Here is a 24,592-nt window from a genome sequence, read left to right as displayed (position 1 = left end):
TGTAAGTGCCCATCAATAGGTGAGTGCACACACAAACCATGGATGTGTGCTCGTACTCAGCAACAGGAAGGAACGAACTGCTGACACAGAAACAAATGGACAGCACGTAGAATAAGGCTGAGTGAAAGAAGCGAGACACCAAGGAGTACATGCTGCATGATTCCATTTAGTGCTAGTCCAGAAAGAGCTAAACTAAACCATTGTGATGGAAATTAGTGTTTGCCTCTCAAAGAGTAGTGATTGAGATGGATGAAAACAGTATTATGAAGCTTTCTTGTATGACTGAATTACTCTTTATCTTGTTTCAATGTATGAAAAAATTACACATTACAAAAATAACACATGTACATTATATTTCAATAGAAATAAAGATTATACTTTATTAAAAATCAAAGTAAGAAGAACAAAAATTGCAGAGTTTTAACATTTCTGCTTTCAGGCTGCTTACCTGTCTAAGAGCTCATTATGTTTCTCTAAAGCATCCTTTTCTGCCAGCACTGCTCGGTCCTTTTCGGCCAAAGCATTATCCCTTGCTTCTCGGAGATTTCTAAAATGTGAACATACATTCAGTTATTCTAAATACATAAGCATCCATCTTCTAAAGATTAATAAATGAGTTTCTGTGGAGTTGGGTCCCCTGACAATCCTAAGGAGCTGAGAGAGGATGGCAAAGGGAACCGTGTATCAGGTCAGTTTCTGTGGCAGCACGTGGCCATGCAGGTGCAAACACGGTCTATCTCTAAATGTCACGTTGCCTTTCTTCACAACTTTTCTCCACATGGGCTGAAGGTAGACTAAACAGTACCTTGTTTAAAACTGTAATACCATGTTATATTTTATACATTATTATTAATACCATATTATCCATGAGACAACTGAGATTTTGAGATGTTACTAATATTTGATAAAGTACTTTAAGTAAAAGATATAATACAGAGGTCACAAGTATACAAATGGAAATAAAGCTTGGAATGCAAGCAAGAGAACGAATGAAGTGATACTACTCCCTGGACCTGGCTTGAAGAGAAAGGGGAGAGAAGGGTACCCAGCAGGGATGATGGGTTAGGAGAGAGCAGAAGGGACAAAGTACATGAAACCCTGATGAGGTGACAAGCATTAAAGTGGAAGTAGCTGTACGAGTAAGGAGGAGGACTAGAGATCGCTGTTGGAGAATGGATTTTGAGGCAGACTAGTATTGTGATTCCAGCGATAACTGTAGCTGTGACCATTGGAGTAGCTGAATGCAGTGAAGTTGAGATGAAGGTCAATGTTCATGTAGGACAAAAGGAAGTATGAGGCCAGAGTACTAGATAAATCATCTACTTCCAGTGCTGATGAAAGCACTGGAAGGACCTGAAATTAAAACTGATATGAAGATACACTTAGTGACAGTTAAGGGAATGTCCAAAAGGTAAAAGGTTACAACAGTAATTAGGAGATGATACAGCCACACATAGCCTTTAAAGATCAAATCTTCTTTCATTTTTTTATTAAAGTGAACATTTGAGTTTAAAAAATATCAAGTCAGCTTCTTTAACAGAGGTAACTTTTTAAAAGAAATCTTCTTAACAGAGCTATAAATAAAGATAGAGTGTAGCTAGCATAAACGATTTTGTTCACTTAATCCTTACAAATCCTTTATGTTGCTTTTTCTAACCTATTTCATAGTTGAGTAAACTGAAGTTTAGAGAACTTAAGTACTCAGCCCCAAGTCACACAGTCTAAGTGTTAAAACCATAATTGGAGCCCAGCTATGTTTTATTCTCAAGAGTGTGTTTTTTTAATACATCACATTACCCTACCTCCCATAAAGATGTAAACTGGGCATTAGAATTGTCTTTATTTTTCATGGAGGATGTCAGCAGAGAGTCTTGAAACCCCATCTGGTTTGAGTAAATATACCTAGTAACTACTGGGTAGAAATTTTTAGTGCTTATACGTACTGTGCCAGTACTCGATGTCACCTTTTGCATAGTGCAAAACGTGCAACAAATTTAAAATTTACAACATGTGAACCAATAGAGATTCATCAGTGAAATAGTTTTTGAGTCAGATACAAAATAATTTAAAAGAAATAAGATAACTCGTATTTAAAAGAAAACAAGTTCACTTACAGTGGGTATCATAAAATGGCATGTCATTTGCTGATATCATCCTGACTGCAGTGACTTTCAAAAAATATTCTATTATTGAACTGAAACATGAAAATTTACTTTTATAAATAGAATAACATTCTCAAAGTAGAATGAGATATAGACCTTCAAAAAATATTCTATTATTGAACTGAAACATGAAAATTTACTTTTATAAATAGAATAACATTCTCAAAGTAGAATGAGAATAGTATATTAGAGATGATTTTTTCATTCCTAGATGATCTATACATTTTAGTCAGTAAATCATCACAAATCAATTGCAATTTTCATATCTCAAATGTAGTCTCATTATTCTATATGTTATTTCAGTAACAAAATTCCATGTAGATCATTTTTACAGTACTGATTAATTATGAATGCTTAGTTGGTAGGTGGAGGAGCTTCAGTCCCTAGCTATATTGCCTTTCCTGTAATAATGGGCAGTAGAAATAAAAGCAAGTCCCAGGGAATGAAATAAAACCCAGACTAAACTAATAGTAGGGCTTACGAAAGGAGGTATAATTAGAGGGTAACTAGTGCATTCGCCATGCCACAATCTATATCATCCAGCCAACTGTAATTAGTGCTATATCAAGGCATAAATAAAATTTTACGGCCCAAAAGAGGAGGGGCTGATTATTTTTCATTGGAAAAAGAGAGGAGAGTGAATTAAGGGAAAACATGTAAGTTAGACCTAGAAAAACAAATAAGTAAAGGCAATTCAAAAAGAGAAAACTGAAATGAATGAAAGTGCTAAACACTGAGGCTTCTATTAGTAAGTCCTCTTGTAAGTGTTTGCTGATAAGATTTCTGTGTAAACCCTTTCTCCTAATCAGGTACTGCACCTTCCATACCCCTGCCCACAGCCTGCAAACAACTGTAAGGAGCAGCATAATTTATTTTAAAATAGAGAAATACTTTCTTTAATATTATCTATTGACTTTTAATATTTCAAATTAAGTTTGAGAGATAAACTGCAGTATTCTTCCACTGACAACAATTGTAATAGCAAACAGAATGCTTACCATGTGCTAGGAACTATTCTAAGCACTTTACATGTAATTCTTTTATTATTTATAACATACTATATTTGTGATAACATGTTATAATTTCACCTCCACAACAATCCCATAAAGTGTCAGCTGTATCATTACCTTAATTTTATAAAGGACAGGACTGAAACAGAGAAGTTAAGTATTAGCTCACAGTCACATACAAGTAAGCTACGGAGCCCAAATGTGAACCCAGAGTGTCTGGTTCTAGAGTCATGCTCTTCAGCATACTAAGATTTCCTTTATTTCACAGAAGTTTTCTCCTTAGGGATATCTGTCATTATGAGATTTATACTACATGATTATCTCATAGCACAAATAGATATTAAAAATCAGCCTTGAGGCCCTGGTTGGGTAGCTCAGTTGGTTAGAGCATTGTCCTGATATGCCAAGGTTGTGGGTTTGATCCCTGGTCAGGGCACATATAGGAATCAAGCAATGAATGCATAAATAAGTGGAACAACAAAAATTGATGTCTCTCACTCTTTTCTAAAATCAATCAATAAAATAAAATAAATAAGCCTTGAAAAAATTGTGAACATATTTTACATTTGTTTTTATGGCTCTTGTTTTTTCAAATTTAGACTGGTTTGAAAAACACCAGATGGACTGTATTCCGGCCATAGATAAAAGCATAAATGCCACATAACTAATAAATTATTCATTTTAAAATGTTAAATGCATTAGAAAATGTAACAAAATACAATTAAAGAACAGAAGGAATTCAAATGTTCTTCAAAAGACACAGCTGAAAAATTGATAGAAACTATCTGTAACATGTCCGAGCTACAGAAGCTTGTACGTGCAATTCGAAAAGTCCAAGCTGAATATGTTACATATAATCAAATATAATTATAATCCATACATCAATACATAATCTATATATGTAATCAAATATATATGTATATATAATCAAGTGTAATTATAATAATGGAGAAAGATGTGGGAGTTGGTAGAATTGTTTTAAAATACAAACAGAGGGGAAGGGAGGGAGAAAGAGAGAAACATCAGTGTGTGGTTGCCTCTCACACACCCCCAGCTGGGAAACCTGGCCTGCGACCTAGGCATGTGTCCTGACTGGGAATCGAATGAGCGACCCTTTGGTTTGAAGGCTGGTGCTCAATCCACCGAGCCACACCAGCCGGGGCAACTTGAGGTATTTTTTAGAGTGAAAGATGATCCTCTTAATAATCATGCTAGAGAAAGAGATGTAACCCAGAACTTCCACAGACAAACAAGTAGGAGATATCGTCACTTAAATTATAACATTCAGACAAGAAACTTAAAGTTATTAGTTATTTCTCTAAAAATGGTTTTAATACTGCAATAAAATCCATGTATTTCATATGTAATCTAGCATATTTACAAAGAGATAACTTTATACATCTAAGTTTATCCAGAAGTATCTCACATACCATCCAAAGCCTGGAAACCTCAGTACAAAACATACAATAGATTTCTGTACAGGGTGGAATGTATTTTCTTACTACTAGAGATAAATTTGACAGTACCAATATGCCAATTCTAAATTTACACTTGAAAAATGTTAAGAAAAAAATCTTAGAAGAATGAGAAAAACTTTAGGAACCATTGAAATTCTAACAGAAATGAATCAGAGTTTGGCAAGGCCAAGAGCATGTCTTCGCTTGACTAAATATCACTAATGCCTCAGAATTTGAGATTTACCAGAATAGTGAAAAACCACGGCTGTCAGAAGAGCTCGGCAGGCGCAACCAGGCAACCCATTCTTCTCCTTCTGTCAGCACATAAAATATTTTTGGTTAATAAGAGTGGACATTTTTTTTATAGTTGGAACAAAAAGGAATTGAAACAGGCTGTTGCCCTACCTGGCGTAGCTCAGTGGATTGAGCGCGGGTTGCAAACCAAAGTGTTGCAGGTTTGATTCCCAGTCAGGGCACATGGCTGGGTTGCAGGCCACGGTCCCCAGCAACCGCACATTGATGTTTCTCTCTCTCTCTCCCTCCCTTCCCTCTCTAAAAATAAATAAATAAAATCTAAAAAAAAACAAAAACAAAGAAACAGGCTGTTTATATGACAAGCTTATTTATAGGGAAAACATTTGAATTAATCACTTCTACCTTCAGATTTTTCTTTCTGGACGAAATATGAAACTGTTCATTTATATATCTGATGCTTTTGTTTTAAATATGGCATAAAATAGAAGGGTTACAAGTGGATTGATTATATGTTGTTATATAACCAATAACTGGTAATTTTTTTCTTAAAGTAACTTAGCTGAAAAGTGAATGGGACATAAAAAAAACAAAGTAAAAATTTTATTTAACTCAATTCATACGGAATGTTATGCATTTTAAAAGTAAAACTTTCTGAGGTTACTTTTCACTGAACTTGCTATACTTTCCTATCAGCTAAGTTGGTGCTCAAGAACATTTTTTTCCATTTTATAGATGTGAAACCTTGGGCCAAAAGTAGATAAATATCCAACCCAAACTATGGTTTTAAAAAATTATGAAAAATTGAAGCACCAAAATGCAAAACACCTGTTTAAAATCCGTGATTTCTCTGAAGCAGGGCCGATCTATTCTTTCATTCAACCCATGTTTATTGAGCACTTACTAGGCACCAGACATTGGTACACGGAATCCAGCACTACACAGATGAAAATCCCTACTCACATGGGAACTACATTCTGGTGGAAAAGAAACCAAAAGTATGTTAGTAGGTCCTAAGTGCTAAGGATAAAAACTAGGCAGAGGAGGGGCTAGTGGGCAGCAAGAGTGAGGGGGCTGTGGTCGATTTTAGAAAAGACATCAGAGAACAGGTGACACAGGAAGACTTGGAGAAAGTGAAGAAACAGGGCCCTGGGTACCCAGGAGTGAAGCGTCAAGCAGTGTAAACCATAAATACAGAGATCTGAGGTGAGAAATGTACCCAACAGTTAAACCAAGTGATGACATTTGAGTCAAGTGAGGACAGGGGCACTGGCAGCAGATCATGTAGTATCACTGTCCGTAACAATCATTTGCATTTTTACTGAGTAAGATGGAGACACTTTATATTTGAGCAGAGGAGGGCTTCAATCTGAACTAGTGTTTAACAGGAGCTGGGCTGAGAACAGACTGGTGACAGCACACAGGGAAGCCAGGGGCCCACATAAGAGGCTCTGGCAATGATCAAGGTAAAACGTAATGGTAGCTGGGACCAAGGGAGAGTCTGTGAGATGGGAAGGGATCATAAATTTTGAAGACACCACCAAAAGGATTACTGAAAAACAGAACACAGAATGTGAAAAAGGTAGAAGAGGTTCAAGGTGATTTGAAGGTTTTTGGTTTAGGCAGATAGAACAGAGTTGTCTTTAATTGAGCTGGATCAGCATAAAGGCAGAGCAGGTAGGACAGACAGAAGTTTGCTTCTGAAAATAATAAATTTAAGATGCTTATTAGATAGCCACATGGAAATAAGATAGAGAAGGCCGCAAAAGATCCCAAGGAGAAAGCAGAGGGAGTGAGTAGTGTCCAGACTTCCTAGAGTCAGTAGAAAAAGGGGAAAAGTAAAAGTGAAGTATCCTGGAAACCAGTTCAGGAAAGTGTTTGCAAGAGTAGGGAGTGACCAACTGTATCAAATATTGCTAATAGGTCAAGAAAGATGAGAACTGAGAATCTGACCATTAGATATTTGGCAACATGAAGGTCTCTGGGGGCTTATAAGAACAGCTTTGCTGGAGTGGTACAGGGTGAGGAGTGGGGACAAAAGCTTCTTAGCAAATTTTTAAAAATGGGGGAACAGTGGTAACAAAGGGGTATACCACACTCTCTGCATGTATTTGGCCAAAAGCGGTGCGAAGAAATAGGGCTGTGATGAGGGGGAAAATGGAGATAAAAAAGGCTTTTTAAATATGAGAGAAATATTATTTTGTACATGGTTGAAATGACCTGGTAGAAAGGGGAAAACTTTGCCCACATGGGAGACAAAGGAGAAGACTGCTGGAGCTGTGTCCTTGAGCAGGAGAGAGGGGACCAGCTCTCGTTATAAGGGGGGAGTCTGGGCTTAGAAGAGCAGGGTCAGAGAGGTAGGTCTGGTCAAAAAATTAAGCCATTTTATAGAAAAATAAAGGCCTTTCTACAAATTTTCAAAATTACAGATACTTTTATAAAACCACAATGAGATACCACTTTACACTAGTCAGAATGGCTATCATAAATCAATAAATAACAACTGCTGGTGAGGATGTGGAGAAAAAGGAACCCTAGTGCCCTGTCGATAGGAATGCAGACTGGTGCAGCCACCATGGAAAACAGCATAGAATTTCCTCAGAAAACTAAAAATGGAATTGCCTTTTGACCTGGCGATTCCACTGCTGGGATTATATCCTAAGAATCCTGAAACACCAATTCAAAAGAACCTATGCACCCCAATGTTCATAGCAGCACAATTTACAATAGCCAAGTGCTGGAAGCAACCTAAGTGCCCATCAGTAAGTGACTGGATCAAAAATTGTGATACATTTACACAATGGAATACTACACAGCAGAAAGAAAGCAGGGGCTCCTACCCTTTTGCAACAGCTTGTATGGATCTGGAGAGCATTATACTAAGTGAAATAAGCCAGGCGGTGAAAGACAAATACCATATGATCTCACCTATAAGTGGAACCTAATCAACAAAAAAACCCCAAATGAACAAAATATAATCAGAGACATTGAAATAAAGAACAAATGGACAGTAACCAGAGAGAGGAAGGGGTTAATGCAGGAAAGAAGGGGAAGGGTCAGCAAAGAATATATAAAGGACCCATGGACAAAGCCAAAGGGGGGTAGGATTGAGTGTGGGAGGTGGGGGTAGGGGAGAGTGGGGGGAATGGGGACAACTGTAGTTGAACAACATACAAAAATATATTTTCCCATTTAAAAAAAAAAAAAACGAATGGTATTACAAACCTCTGGTGATCCACACTACTCAGCCCTCAAGAGTGAAGTGGAGTTTGCAAACTCTTGAGATCTCAAGAATTCTAAGTAAATTACCACCAAAATTACAATTTTCACTAGAAGTCTTTTGTTAGTTTTCATAGCCTTAACTAGTACAATGGGAGTCCGCACTGCATGATGGAGTCAGATGTGTCTGGTTTAACCAAAGAAAAAGCCTGTACTCACAAGCAAGTCACACCCTTTCAGTCTCCTCATTTGTGAAATGGGGACACTAATACCTGCGACCTCATAAAATGTCCCACTTAATCATTTCTACAATGTATGTTGAGTGTAACACTTGATGCATAACAGCTACTTATTGAGTAATAAATAGTAGTTATTGCTAGTATGCTATCTAAATATACAAATCTAAATAAACAATACAAAGGTATTCATCTAGAGAATGATAACTGGGGCAGTGCTTCCCAAGATTTCTTATTTTATAAGAAGAAAATGATAATGTTTCTAAGAGTGCACTGGGGGACATGGAGAAGACTGCTGGTCCTCTGAGGACTGAGGAGAGTAATACCTGGGGCACCGTAGAGAAATGTTTCTAGTGATAAAGTACTTAATCTTAGACAGATACTTTGGGGCTTGGTCAGAACTGCCATATCTGTGAAAGATCAGAAATTGTCATCTTCCTTTCTAAATCCTGTCTGCGACCTGGAGCTGACGGCCACGTCTGAGCGCCGGTCTGAGACGAGTGAAGCAGACGAGCTGGAGTCATTCCTGAAGCGCGTGCACCTCCTGTCAATCTCCAGGTCTTCCCAGTTCCGCTGCCTAAACATACTTCATGTTCGGCTGTTTTCCTTTCCATTTCTTGTCTTCACTTAAACTATCCAGTTGTCTTCTAACCAATCTCCTTGCCTCCATTCCCTTTTCAACTACATATAATCCACCCAACACTGCAACCACAATTTAAAAATATATTATGTATACATAATATAATGTACATTATATATAATGTATATAATATAATATACATTAGAATATAATGTGTATATGTATAATGTCACTCTTATACTATAAAACCACCCAAATTTCCCCACTGACGAACAGGGCCTTTTAAAATGTGACGCTTTCCCACTTTAGCAGTACTCCCACCTCCATGAACTATATACTGCAGCTAAATCCAATTTCTTACATAACTTGAACCTACTTTGCTTCATATCTGAAACACCCTAGAAACCTTGAAATACTTAAAGATTATTAATTAAGCAGTAAACACATGAGGTTATCACCTACAGGCATAAAGAACATAATTAACAATAAAAGATAACAAAATTTCATTTACAATTATTTGGGAAGTTAAGATATAGAAACTTATACTTTCAGAATAATATAACTGAAAAGACAAAGGAGATTATTCTTAAGTTCTCCCATTCAAAAACTTTAAGAAGTATACAGGTATCTGGTAAGATATGAGCAACAGAAGTTTGCTGAGGCACTAATGAGGGCATCCACTTATTTCATGAGGAATGGAGCCTCTGTACACTAGAGTTCCGATTCACCTACTGTGGTGTGTTACATGCTCCCAACTAATCTTTGTAAGTAAACTCAGATTTATGATTCAAAGGTGTTTGTTATCACTCCAAGATTCTACACAAATTTCAAGCTTATGTCATTAAAGTTTCTCCTTGAGTACTTTTGGAAGATGATAAATTGTGATCAAGATAGTTTTTACTGAAATGGTAGGAAACACTAAAGCAATATCAATCCATTAAAAGCCTATTTTCCATCTCCTTTTCCCTAATGCCTCTCCCCCTTACAAATAATTCTAAAGCAATTTGAACTTCCATATTCTGCGTGCCATCAAGAGCATCATGAATACTTGTAACAGACTCATCCTTGCCTTCTTTACAGCATCACTATGAGAACAGTTCTTTCTGTTTACAGCAATGAGATTACCTTAGGTAATGGTAGTGGTAGTTTTACTTTAGAAAAAACTTAACCAGCTGAATTGATCTCTCATGACTTTATTATCTCACAGTATTAATTAGGAACAAATAGCTATTTTATGCAGAAATTTAGGGTATACAGACCCTCTCTGTCTATACTGATATTTAATTACAGTAGAGACCAATACTTAAGAATAATTATATATTTTGTAATAGTGCCTTTTAATGATAATAAACTGTTCCATAATGCTAATGTTGACCCTAAATTGTATGAATATATAACATTCATTTTATTTAAATTGTCAACACAATGGTAAAAGAATTTTTAAAGTATTGCATAAAGGCAAAAGGTATCGAAACATTTACATTTATATATAGTTATAATTTAAAATGCATTTTTCACATGTATTATCTCAGTTAGACCTTGTAGGTCGCCCTGTGAAATAGTATTATTAGCTCATTTTATGTAAGAGAAGTTAAACTTCAAGGATATTAAATGGTATATTCACTCAGCTAATAAGTGGTAAAGTGAGAATTTAAATTTGGTCTTTTACTCCAAATCTCTTTCGTAATATACTGCCCATTCAAGGAATAATTCTTTACCTCCAAATGTGTAAGAGTGTCTGTACATTCTAGTTATATAATACCTACTAAGCAAAATGTTATTTAGATAATAAATTTCACCACCAGAGCGGGTTTGACTCACTATTTCCCACAGCGCTGAACTGGTATTTTAAAGCAACTATAAAGTACAGAAAAAGACAAGAAATCCAATTAACGGGTTGAGCCAAAGCAAACATGTAGAAGACTGTTCTGTGTGGTGTGGGCCTAGCTCCCACTCAGAGATGCACAGGACCCACGCCCATGGATAGATTCTCCTGTGGGGAATCAGGCCTGCAATGTGTCTAGGCTGCTATGAGTCTTGCTTTTTGCTAAAACTTCCTCACTCTGAACTGAGGACATTTACTGCAAAGTAAATTCCTAAAAACCATGCTAAACCTTCCAAGGATGAGTGTAACCAGTTCAACCACTTTGCCTTTTCATTTGCAAACATCCCTCTTCTGTGATGTGATAAGCAGCATCCTCTCCCTTGTTTTCTGTAAAAGGTAACCACCTAAAGCGAACCTGTGCATAGTAAACGAGGACCATCCTGTAATAGGCAGAGAAACCTAATAAAGGCCTGTCATGGCAGAGGCAGCAGCTTTTGCTCCTCTTGAGAGAAAAGCCATGCTGTCCCTTTTCCTCCACCAGATCCAGGAGTCCGTGTAAATGCCTCATTTCATCCATAATGACGTGGACACTGTGGGCCGGTGTCTGCATCACATACATACACACTATTATCTCAAGTACAACAGCCCTTTCTCACCCACAGTTTCAGTTACCCACAGTCAACCGTGGTCCGAAAATACTAAATGAAAAATTCCAGAAATAAACAGTTCTGAAGTTTTAAAGTGCATGCCATTCCAATTAGCAGCATGATGAAACCTCATGCTGTCCTGCTCCATCTGGCCAGGGACACAAATCATCCCTTTGTCCTATGTGTCCACGTTGTATCTGTCTGCTCTCTGCCCATTAGTCACTTAGTGGCCTTCTTGGTTATCAGATCCATTGTCATAGTATAACAGCATTTGTGCTAAAGTAACCCTTATTTCACTTAGTAATGACTCCAAAGCACAAGAGTAGTGATGCTGGTAATTCAAATATGCCAAAGAAAAGCTATAAAGAACTTCCTGTAAGTAAAAACAGAGGTATGTACAGGAAAAGCACATGTATCGGGTTTGGTACTAGTGTGGTTTCAGACACTGGGGGTCACGGAACATGTTCCCTGTGGATAAGGGTGGGGGCGACTGTAGAGTATGCCTGATGTACCCAAATATCTAAGTTCTCTCTTTGCTTATTTCTACCTTTTCTCAAATCTTTATCTCTTCACTTTCTTCCTCTTCCCTCTCAACCCTTAACTTCACAAGTATGACTGATTGCAGAAGTAGATACCAAGATTGGATGGCATGAGTTTCATCTTTTTTTCCACGTGGAAGAGAAAATAAAAGGCTCTCTTTTAAAATCCCCCACAGAGAAAGCAAACCAAAGGCAAAACATATTTCTCTAATCTTATTATCCAAGTTTCTTCTAAAAACGTCTATTGGGAGACAGCTAAGATTAAGTACAAATGTGCAAGTATAAGTATTTCATGCATTTAATTCATATTGTAATAGCACACTTTACTTTGATAAAATACAATTGGCACAATTAAACACCCAAGTCCAAAGCAAGTAATTAATTTGTCCAGACATAAAAATATCTAAATGCATAAACTTGTGTTTTCTAAGTCTTCTATTTTATAAACAAGGAATATTAAGATCCTTTCCTTAGTTATTTTTAAGTTGGAGAATTTCAAAAGAAATAATTTACAATTTACTTTAACCTTGTAAATGAGCAGGAGACATAAATTGTACTATATGGTTCATCCTGCCAGAATGAGGAAACTGGTTCAAAAAGATTCAGCCACATAAAATACAGGGTTGGAGTTTGTGACATTAATAAAATGGTAAAGGCGAGCTTACACAGCTAGCAGGCTAGAAGTCCCATTGCAATTCAAAGCCATTTGGTCCAGGCTGCAGTTCAGCACCACTGTGGCAACTGTCCCCTGTAGCTTCAAAACCCAGGGCGTGGCTCTGGGTCCTGGGGCTGACTGGGGTTTGCCCAACAGCAGCCCAATCCCAGGAATCTTCTCACTAGGTGGTATCCACTTTGAAGTAGATTTGGAGTCAGAACAGTGGGAAAAAGGAAACCTTTCAGTTTCCCAGGTTCCAGAAATCAACTACATCTATCAACTATCTTAGGGAATAGGGGCTAATTTATCTAACCTTATGTTACCATGGATGCATTTTAAAGGTTTTTTTTTTTAAACAATAATAACAATAAACATTAAGCAATCAGGAATTCTCAAAATAATTACATACCAAAGTTTATGTGACTATATGGAGTCTTTGGAAATCATCATGCATATTATTATAGAAATAGTTCCATAAATTGTTGTTATTAAGTCGGTCAATAAAAGCCGATAAAATTCATAACAGAATTGAGTCACAGGACTAAAAGAATGTATTTGTAAAGTAGAAACAATATCACCTATGCCACAGGTCTATCTCATGTGCAGATCCTTCTCCTGAGATATAGAACCATATATAGGTGACTTTTCTATCTCCCTCTCTCAGACACTCCCAATGAAACTAAACTAAATGTATCATGTTTATGGAACAAAACCTTGCCTTTTTCTAATGTTTTAATCATTGCATCACCATTCATGCAGTTGCCCAATCAAGAAATCTGGTGATGATAAATAATAGCTAGACTTTTGGGGGTGATAGCTTTTGGGGGTATAGTGTACACAGATAATCAAATTACAATGCTGCACATCTGGAAACATATAAATATGAGAGGGGAAGGAAGGAAGGAAGGAAGGAAGGGAGGGAGGGAGGGAGGGAGGGAGGAGAAAGTGAAAGAAACCTGGTGACTTTCTTATCACTCTCCAATCCAGTCCTGTCACAGAATCTTGTTGGTTCTGCCTCCTGAACATTTTCCCACTCTGGTCCATTCCTCTCCCTCGCTATGGCTACAAATTCAGTTCTATTATTATTTCTCATCTTGATAATGAAAACAACTGCTAAAAGTGGCCTCTCTGTCTACAGACTTATATTCCCCCAATCTATTCTCCACATTGCAGAATGGTCTCTTTATGTAAAATCAGATCAGATCAGAACACGCATATTCTTAAAAATTTCTCAGTAGTTCCCCACTTTGGACCCATTTCCCTCTTCTGTTTCATCTCTTACAACTCCCTGCTCCTCATTCTGCAATGTAGACCTACTAAATGATATTGTTGTTCAAAAAGCTTCATTTAAAAATATTTTTAAATTTTTTATGGCATGTTTTTTTCATTACCATTTATCCACCTTATACCCTCATACCCTGCAATCACCACACTGTTGTTCATGTCCATGATTCCTTGTCTCCAGGTTTTTATACATGCTATATACTCTTTCCTTCAATCCCTTTGCTAGAGAGTCTTACTCTAGTCATCATGTAGGTATTAGTTTGGCCATTTCTCCCTCCACAGAGTCTTCCCTGACTCTTCCCAAGGCTGGGTTACATACACTTTGGTGGATGTGGTCTCATCCTGTGTATCCTGTTGTTTTCTCCATTATTTTCATACTTGTTTTTTCTTTGTCTTTATCCTGTGTTAGACTTACCAGCTTTGTGAAGGCAGATGCCACCCCGTATGTGGCATCTAGCATGTATCTGGCACATAGTGGGTCTCAATAAATATTTGTTAAATAAGTATATTTATTATCATGAAAGCCCAAATGTAAACTTTTCTAACATTGACCTTAGTCTGATTTAAAGTCTTGCTTGTTGGCAAGGATCAAAATATCATATACTCAAATCATATTGATAAACTAGTATAACAGTTCAGTCAATTTGAAAACAATTTTTGCACTAAAATATAAACTTTCAAAAGACATATGAACTATAATGATGGCATATAAAAATAAATGCCATTGAAATATGAAGTATTTATTTCCCCCTAATACTGCCCATCACTAAGGAACCTACTATATAACTGATCTGAAAGTATCTGCATGAATAAAAATAATCCTCCTTCAAGATTATTTTACATGATGTGTTTTAGGACCAGCAGCTAAATGAGGCATATGCAACATCACCAATTATTCTAGTTTTTAAAAATTTTGTAGAGATTTTAGGCATGATTACAGGAAGAACTACTGGCCTGTGTTAGTACTCTCTAATTTCCTTCCATCTCTGTCCTCAATCTAAACCGAGGTGAGGGTAAAAAGACAGGTTACCAGGGTAATAAAGGGATGATGAGAATACCAGAGTAAAGAGGCCTACCGTCTGATACACTCTACTCTAAGCTAGTTATCAAACATCTCAAACCTTCAATGTTCCATTATATTTAACAAATTTTATTCAATGTATTTAAAAAGACATTATGCCACAGAAATAAAGTTTAATTTCAATAAAACTATAAGCTTCAAATAAAGAGAAATAAAATATACAATACTTTTATGCTTTTATATACAATAATTTTATACTTTTTTTTTTTTACCTGTTTTCTCGTTCATACATTTCCCGAGAGGCATTTCTAAGCTGATCAATTTCTTGGTTAGTTTTCAATTTGATTTGTTCCAGTTCATCACGCAGTTTATTTTCATATTCTGTTTTATAATGATCTCTGCAAAGAGTCAAAAGGAATATCCATAAACTTATTTTTGTAAAAGAAAGAGATATTTACCCTTCAATAAGATATTAATATGTCAAATGTGGTCCAAACACAATGCTGCTTAAAAACATAGTTATCACATGTAAAGTTTCATAATTCCTACAAATGCTGTTCCAACTAGTTCCAAGATTTTCTTTTAAACATTCTGTCCTTAAGACTTAACCACTACGTGAAATGTTAGTTAATCCGTTTAAAATAATTATTCATCTTCAAAAATATTTTACTGATAGCTTTTAATGTATATGGCTGAAGACTGATGCGTATGACATGTCCTTCATTTAAGAATATAAACTGGTGTGCCGTAGGCTGACAGACAGATAACACAGGGTGGGGAAAAAGCAGGTTTAGGGATGTGAGTATGTGAAGCAAAGAATTTATTCTTGTATTATTATTTATTCATTATTGTATTATTTTCCATATGACCAACTATAAAACTAACTCTGCCCCACACTGTACTAAAAAATATAAAAACAAAATGACTCTAACTAACTCTTTAGAAAACTTTTCCTTCAAAGCACATCAACTAGAGCCAGCGTGATCTCTGAGCAAAGTCACAAAGCATTACGCAGGGTATTCGCAGGCGCAGAAACAGATGAAAAATATCACAGGCTAGGGAAAAAGTTATGAATGTGAGTTCTTAAAGGACAGAATTTGTTTTAGTTTTTGATGTGCTGCTAAAAATAAGTAACTCAGACATTGTAAGGGCTACTATAGAAAGGAACTGCAATCGCTTGTCCATCTAGTTGCAGAGAGAAGCCGGCACTGAAACCCAACAGTCTGAGGCCAGAGTTCCATCTTTACACAGGCTGCTGCGCTGTCTCCTCATCCTTCCTTTTGTTTCCCACAGGGAAAGGTCAGCTTGGTCAGGCTCTGCATGGCTGTATTTTCTTTGAAAAGACACCTCTATAGAGATACTTATATACTTTCCTTTAAAAACATTTACATAGATATGATCTTAGTCAGAAATAAAATAAATAAAAAGTTACAGTATATGTATATACCATACCTAAAAGAAACAAGCTTTTGATTGTTAGAAAAGCCAAAAAGTCTGTTTAAAAAAATCACTTAAAGTGAGAACATCTTATAAGGAAACAAAATGAACTATTATGTTAACATATTATATTATCCTAAAGACCTGAACAAAAACCACTATTCCTCCTCAAAGGCAAAAGTTCCCTCAAGGAAGTGGGTGTTAATTTATATCTCTGTACATGGAAAAGAATGCATATCTTGCCTGGATGCCACATATTTTTCATACATCTCTTCTCTAGCCTTTTTGGTTTCTTCCAGTTGAGCTTGAAGTCTTTCAAGGCGGTCCTCTTCATGGGCGCAGCGAACACTAAGCTCCATGTTTTGGCGATTGAGATATTCTTTATCCTTCTGCAGCAAAGTAACAGTCTGCTGCAAGGTTGCTACCTGCACGTGCACAGAGACAGCATTCAGAGCAATGTCTTTTCTTTCATGCGTGCTTTTGCTCACCACATAAAAAGGGCTAATTCTTACCTTGCAATTTTTCATCCAAACTCAGCTACCAAAGGCCCCTTTTTTTCTGGCAACTACATCAAAAGGAAAAAATATCCCACCCACGGTTCTGTCCTATGTCCACAATCATTGTACAATAAAATACAAATGACTGGATAAGTTTACCTCTTTTGATAATTCACTTCTTTCTTTAGCTTGAATTGTGTGGGAGGCTTCAAGTATTTCATGTTTTCTCCTTAACTCAATTACTTCCTGTTCAAGAGCGTCACGTTCACTAAAAAATTCAAATACATTCATTCACTTCTTTGTTTTTACTAAAATAAAATTGAAATACGTATATAAATTTTACATCCCTTTTCACAGTGAGTATTTTTAAAGTGTTGACTATACTCCAGGAAACTGAACAGAGATACTAGCAGCGGGGCTTCAGTGTCATTCTATAAGCAATACAGCACATGCTATTCAAATTTAGGACTCTATGTTCAAGACCTTGCTCAGATACATACATATGAATGTATTATCTTTTTTAAAAAGATTTTATTTATTTATTTTTAGAGAGAGGAAGGGAAGGAGAAAGAGAGGAGGAGAAACATCAATGTGTGGTTGCCTCTCACATACTCCCCCACTGGGGACCTGGCCTGCAACCCAGGCATTCGCCCTGACTGGGAATCGAACTTGTGACTCTTCGGTGTGCAGGTCTGCACTCAATCCCCTGAGCCACACCAGCCAAGTCTAGATTAATTATCTTAAAAATAAGTATGCAGGATTCTGGTCAAGATGACAGCATAGGTAAACTTGGTTTGCTTCCTCACACAATCACATCAAAATTACAACTAAAATATAGAACAACCATCACTCAGAACCATCAGAAAGAGAGTTGAATGGGAGACTGACAACTATGGAATTAAGGAAACCACATCCGTACAGATGGGTAGGAGGGGTGGAGATGTGGAACAGGCTGGTCCCATATCCTCTTGTGGTAGATAAATATGGGGAGGTATATCTCAGAACTGAGGAGTCCCCAGTCCCACCCAGGCCTCCCAGTCCAGGGTTCCAGTGCCAGGAAGATAAATCCCCATAAAAAGCCAGTAGGGACTGAGTCAGTGGAAGAAACTTCTGGAGTACCAAGCAGTTCTCCTTAAAGAACCCACACACAGACTTACTCAGACTCACTCCCTCCGAGCTCCAGCACCAGGGTAGCAGCTTCAAAAGCACCAGTGACATACAGGAAGGAACTGAAGTGCCTCAAGGCTGGAGCTGGGGGACAGCTTTTTCTCAGACAGAAAGGCAGGCAGAGACCATTGTCCCTTTTCCAAATCTCTGCCCGCAGAGCCAAAGAGATGTTTGACCCTCCCTGGAGATCCCCTGAGACTCACCTCACCCAACTTATGGGCCCACCCAAAATGTTAACCGTGACTTTTCCATTTGAATGGCTGGTCTCCGCTCATGCTTCAGTTTCCTAATCCTATCACATAAAAAACAGCTGGCTTCCACCCCCATACCTCTCGCTAAGTGGCTCCAGGCCCGGCACTAGCAGCAGCCAACCTAGATTCACAGCTGGGCTTCACTGGGGAATATCCAAGCCAAACACAAGTAGCAGCCATCTCAGATTGCTTTATAGCTCAGGCAGGGTGGCCCTGAGCAGAACACAGGTGTGGGCTGACCATGGCTTGCACCACCCAGGGAACCCCAGAGCCAATGGACCAAGCAGACACAGCTACACATCACATCAGAGCACCACCACCTCACCCCTGCCTCGCTGATCTTTCAAGGAGGGTGAAAGTTGGTGGTCAATGGTCACAGCCGGTCCATGCAACTGACTGGCCTGGGCAACAGGCCAAATCCCTCCCAATGACCTGCCAACAGCAATTAAGGACCAACACCACTACAACAGGAGGATTTCCTAAGCCCACACGAAGGGCACACCTCGAGCACCCACCTTGGGTGATAGGGGAGGCTGTGCCACTGGACCCTATGTGACACCTACTACATTAGGCCAGGCTACATAGCAGGGACAGGGACTCATAGCAGCTCTACCTAATACATAGAAATAAATACAGGGAGGCTGCCAAAATGAAGAGACAAAGAAACACAACCCAAATAAAGAACAGACCAAAACTCCAGAAAAAGAACTAAACAAAATGGAGATAAGCAATCTATCAGATGCAGAGTTTAAAACATTGGTTATAAGGATGCTCAATGAACTTAGTGAGAATCTTAACAGCATAAAAAAAGATCCAGTCAGAAATGAAGGATACACTACTTGAAATAAAGAAAGATTTATAGGGAAACAACAGTACAGTGGATGAACCTGAGATTCAAATCAATGATTTGGAACACAAGGAAGCAAAACACAACCAGTGAGAACAAGAAAAAAGAATCCAAAAAATTGAGGATAGTGTAAGCAGCCTCTGGGACCACATAAAGCATTGCAACATCTGCATCACAGGGGTGCCAGGAGAAGAGAAAGAGCAAGAAAGTGAAAATCTATTTGAAAAAATAAAGCAAGAAAACTTCCCTAATTTGTTGAAGGAGATAGACATGCAAGTCCAGGGTGCACAGAGAGCTCCAAACAAGATGGGTGCACAGATGCCCACTCCAACAAACATCATAAATAAAATTTCAAAGGTTAAAGATAAAATTTTAAAAGCCACAAGAGAAAAGAAGTTAGTTACCTAAAGGGGGCTTCCCATGAGACTGTCTGCTGATATCTGAAAAGAAACTTTGTACACTATAAGGAATTGGTAAGAAATATTCAGAGTTACGAAAAGCAAGCACCTACAGCTGAGATTGCTCTACCCAGCAAAGATATCATTTAGAATCCAAGGGCAGATAAAGAGCTTCCTGGACAAGAAGAAACTAAAGGAATTCATCATCACCAAAACACTATTATATGAAATGTGAAAGGGACTCATTTAAAGAAAAAAGAACAAAAATATGCACAACAGAATGGCAAAAAAAAATGTAAATCTATCAACAATTGAATCTAAAAAACAAATTAAGCAAACAAAGAGAACAGAGACAGAATCATGGATATGGAGAGCATTTTGATGGTTGCCAGATGGGAGTGGGGTGCAGGGGAATGGGTGAAGAGGTGAGGGGATTAAGAAGTACAAATAGGTACTTACAGAATAGCTGTGGGGATGTAAAGTACAGTGTAGGAAATGGAGCAGCTGAAGAACTTACACCCATGACCCACGGACATGAACAATGTTGGGGGGATTGCCTGAGGGAGTGGGGGATGCTGCGTGGAGGGGAGTCAAAGGGGAAAAATCGGGACTATAATAGCATAATCAATAAAGTATAATAAAAAAAATAAATATGTAGTCTACACTGGTAAGTAAAGTAAGTAATAATCCTTTCTAAGCTACATTCTGGTATCTTTTTACTAATCATCTTCAATCTTACCTTGAAGTAAACAATTTTGAAGAATTAATACATAGTTCTAGCTTTTAGTTTAGGGTCAAAAAGGCCTTAACTCATCCCTCAGACTGCACAGCAGATACACAGGCAGGCTTCATGTGACTTTTTCTTTCACAAATTGTTTATGATTACCCAGAGATTCTAATTTCCATATTCAGACCAGCTCTTTCCCCCAACAACCAAGAACTGAACCAAATCTATAACAGGTTTCTTTAAAAAATGAGCAGAGAAATAAATTTCTTACTCTGAACTTACCCTCAACAATCAGAATCAGTTTCCTTGCACTTTATTTCATCTACCCACCTAGTATTTTCATGGAGAGGGCTATTAAGAATTGTTTTACTTTTCATTAGATTTTCAACAACTCATTAAGAAAGATTTTTTTTCTTCCAGTTAACTAAGTAGTATGTTTATGAGAAAAGTAAGCAAAGCATAAGTTAAAAAATTACAATCATGCATAAAACCACTAACTAAAGATGACTATAGTATTTTATTTTGATATATATTGCTTTAAGTATTTTGTGCTTTCACATGCAAATGTTTTTATTGTCTCAAGGCAATAATCATACTCCCTTTGCTATGTTTTTTATGTGAAATTATAAAATCATGCAAAACACCCATGAACTTGATATCCACAGCTGACAACAGTTAACATTTATCTATATTTGCATTAAAGTTTCTTAGAAAAAGATAGAATACTATGACCAAACTTGAAGTTTCCTATATTTTCCTCACTATTCCTATATCATCCTCTAGATACAATGCTGAATTTAGTGTTTTTATGTTTTTTCAATACTTTTACTTAACAATTGCTAACACTTTTGTCATGCTTTACTTTGTATTTACTAAATATTACTGTCATATTTATTCTCTCTGTTTTCATGTATGTTAATAAATATATGGATGCACACACCTATACACATGCATACAAAGCATTACACAAACACATACATGTGCATCCCCTACCCCAACTATTTAAGAGTTATATGCAGCCCTGGCTGGTGTGGCTCAATGGATTCATTATTGGCCTGAGAACCAAGGGGTCGCTGGTTTGATTCCCACTCTAGGGCACATGCCTGGGTTGCAGGTCATGTCCCCAATATGGAGTGCACAAGAGGCAACTACACATTGATGTTTCTCTCTCTTTCTCCCTTCCCCTCTCTAAAAATAAATAAATAAAATCTTAAAAAAAAGTTATACGCAGACATTAGGTCCCTTTATCCCTATTCACTCTCAATTTCCCAAGATTAACAATATTCTCTTATATATCAGAGTATCATATCAAATTCAGGAGACTTAGCCCTAATACAATACCTAAATATACAATCCAGTTTCAAATTTTGTCAAAATTTGAAAAGGATATTTGTCCCCAAATACCCTTCATGGCAATTTTCCTTGGCCTAGTATCCAATGGATTATCATGTATTTCATTTGGATGTTGTGTGTCTTTAGTCTCCTTTAACCTTGAATCATTCCTTAGCCTTTCTCTGTCTTTTACAACAGTGGTTCTTGACCTTTTTGGCACGAGGGACTGGTTTTGTGGAAGACAATTTTTCAACAGTTCCTAGCAGGCCACAGACCGGTAGCAGTCTGTGGCCAGGGGGTTGGGGATCTTGGTTTTACAACATTGATTAGATTCACATTAGGTACTTTAGGTAGGAATATTAATTATGTGTTTTCAGTAGATCACATAAAGAGACAATGATGTTACTTTATCCATTGGTTGGTGATAGTAACTTCAATTGATTGCCCAAGATGGTATCTGCCAAAGTTCTCAACTATAAAGGTACCTTTTTGCCCTTTGCAATTAAAAAGTAATCTGTGGGAACATAGTCTGAAATTATACATTCTGTTCCCTAACATAGTTTCACCCAATGGTTTTAGCTTGCATTGATGATTCTGAGTCAATAGTAATTTGAAGTTACAAAACTGTAATTCTAATATACATATTTATTGGTTGGCATTCTACTGTAAAGATCCTCTTTCTCTATTATTAGCATGTACTCAGGGATTCTTATTCTGTTCAATGGATTCTAACATTATTCACTTTGATATTTCAGTTGTGCCATATTTGGCCAGCTGGTGTCCCTTCAAACTAGTACTGTGGTGTCGAAATGGAATTGAATTGGAGGGATCAGTATGATCTTTCCATAGCGTGTTAAGCCATCCTCCCTATTCCCTCTCCATTACTTCTGCCTACAGAAAGGGCCTAGAAAGAATAACCAATGTAGCAATGACCAGATCCCAAATCCTAATTTCTGAATAGTATTCCCCAGTAAAAGGAACCAAGACTCTTAGAGAAAGGGCTGAGGCAACAGAATTACAAAATAAACCTGAGAACATTATGTTATACCAGAAAGTAGGAAACTTCATTAAAAAAAGATAGGCACATGCACTTTGTTTTTCAAGACTTATGTTTTGTATTTGACTGACCTATACAGGTACATTAAGATCTTATTTAATGCTTTTAACTGCTAGACAGAATTACACTGTAGAAATAAATCACCATTCATTTTCCATTCCACTACTGAAAAGCATTTGAATTCTTTCTGATAATTATGCAATTAGCACCCCTATACCTGCTTCCTTTTTCACATTTGTGAAAATTTATGAAGAACATAAAAGTGATATTTTACTCCAATTTAGCCTTTATTTTTGTGGACAGAACAATTTTTTTAATCCATTTTTTCTATTGAGTGACCCAAAGGTTCACAGTTTGAGCTCCTCTTGCTTGCTTGTTTTTCTGTTCCATTTCTAGTACATAAAGATGTTTATCATACTTTTGGATATTATTGGAGATTACCATGTTATTGAAGATGGGTGATAAGAGCAGAGGTGTTCGTGAAACACCCAGCTTCATTCGTTACCAACACATGACGGCATGGTTCATTTATCCTTCATTCATGTCCACTAGCTTATTCTGATGATTATGCTTTTTAGTTTTCTCTTTCTATATTTTATGTATTATTGTTATAGATTTATAGTAGCAGAGAAGATATCAAAACACCAACTCAAAGTATCATTTTTCCATCACAATCTACTTCATTTTGAAATCCAGCTTTATTCAAGAGCCCACAGATTATAGTTCTCATGGATTTCAAGCTCCAATAATGACTGGATTTTGACACAACAATACCAACATAATAAAACATACAAGTCAGTTATGGTAGGAAATTACTGGGTCCCTATCTTCTAGGACATTTCATGTTAAAAAGACAGCAGCAACCTCTAAACAAAATAAAAACAACTGATACAAAAATATAATTTAAATCAAACAAATTGCCAAAACTATGCTTTTATGCTATGAAGAATAAGGTACATGTCAGGAGAATAAAAAGATAAGCCCCAGACTAGAAGAATATATTCGCCAAAGACATATCTGATAAAGTACTGTTATTCAAGACATACAAAGAACTCTTAAAACTCAACAGTAAGAAAACAAACAACCCAATTAGAAAATCAGCCAAAGACCTTAAGGTACACCTCACCAGAGAAGATACACAGATGGCAAATGGCAAATAAGCATATGAAAGGATGCCCCAAATCACAGGTCATCAGAGAAGTGCAAATTAAAATAACAATGAGTTATAATGGCCAAAATCCAAAATACTGACAAGTCCAAATACTGGCAAAAATGTGGAGCAACAGGAATTCCCATTCATTGCTGGTGGAAATTTGAATGGTACAGCGATTTGGGGCAGTCTGGCAGTTTCTTACAGCACTAAACATATGCTTACCATATGATGGTACTCCTTGGTTTTCAACCAAAAAAACTAAAAACTATGTCCATGTAAAATCTGACCCACGGATGTTTATAGCAGCTTTATTCATAACTGCTAGAACTCTGAAGCAACCAAGATCTCCTTCAGTAGGTAAATGGATAAATAAACTGAAATGTGTAGACAATGAAACATTATTCAGTGCTAAAAAGAAATGAGCTATTAAGCTATGAAAAGATACAGAGGAAACGTGAATGTATGTTACTAAAAGCAGCCAATCTAAAAGGCTCTATACTGTATGATTCCAACTATATGACATTCTGAAAAAGTGAAATTACAGAGACAGAAAAGGAATAAGGTATGCCACATAATGACTCATAGGCCACATAATGACTTTTGGTCACAGACAGATTGCAGAGATGATGGTGGTCCCCGAAGGTAATAATGGGCTAAGAAATTCCTACTGCTTAATGACATCATAGCCATACCCCGAAGAGGAATGCACTCCCTGTTTGTGGTGGTGCTGATGTGCACAAACCTACCGCACTGCCAGCTGCCTGAAAGCACAGCATATGTAATGGCAGTAGCAGGCTATACCATCTCAGTTTGTGTGAGTACACTCCAAGATTTTCACA

The 24,592-nt window shown here is 37.1% G+C and overlaps 1 protein-coding gene across 1 annotated transcript in view; it reads right to left on the bottom strand.

Moving 5' to 3' along the window:
* The window catches only part of PIBF1 (progesterone immunomodulatory binding factor 1), a 185,309-nt gene that overhangs the window by 123,875 nt on the left and 36,842 nt on the right, over positions 1 to 24,592 (bottom strand). The window contains exons 7-10 of the mRNA XM_045839110.1: positions 16,981 to 17,089; positions 16,568 to 16,749; positions 15,160 to 15,285; positions 449 to 547 (exon numbers count right to left, since the gene is read on the bottom strand). Coding sequence (XP_045695066.1) covers positions 449 to 547; positions 15,160 to 15,285; positions 16,568 to 16,749; positions 16,981 to 17,089 — 516 coding nt within the window. The remainder of the gene's footprint in view (positions 1 to 448; positions 548 to 15,159; positions 15,286 to 16,567; positions 16,750 to 16,980; positions 17,090 to 24,592) is intronic.

This window comes from Phyllostomus hastatus, unplaced genomic scaffold (assembly GCF_019186645.2).
Source record: "Phyllostomus hastatus isolate PE091 unplaced genomic scaffold, TTU_PhHast_1.1 phas_contig_29, whole genome shotgun sequence".
Taxonomy (NCBI): Eukaryota; Metazoa; Chordata; class Mammalia; order Chiroptera; family Phyllostomidae; genus Phyllostomus; species Phyllostomus hastatus.
This window is presented reverse-complemented; position numbering and strand designations above follow the sequence as displayed.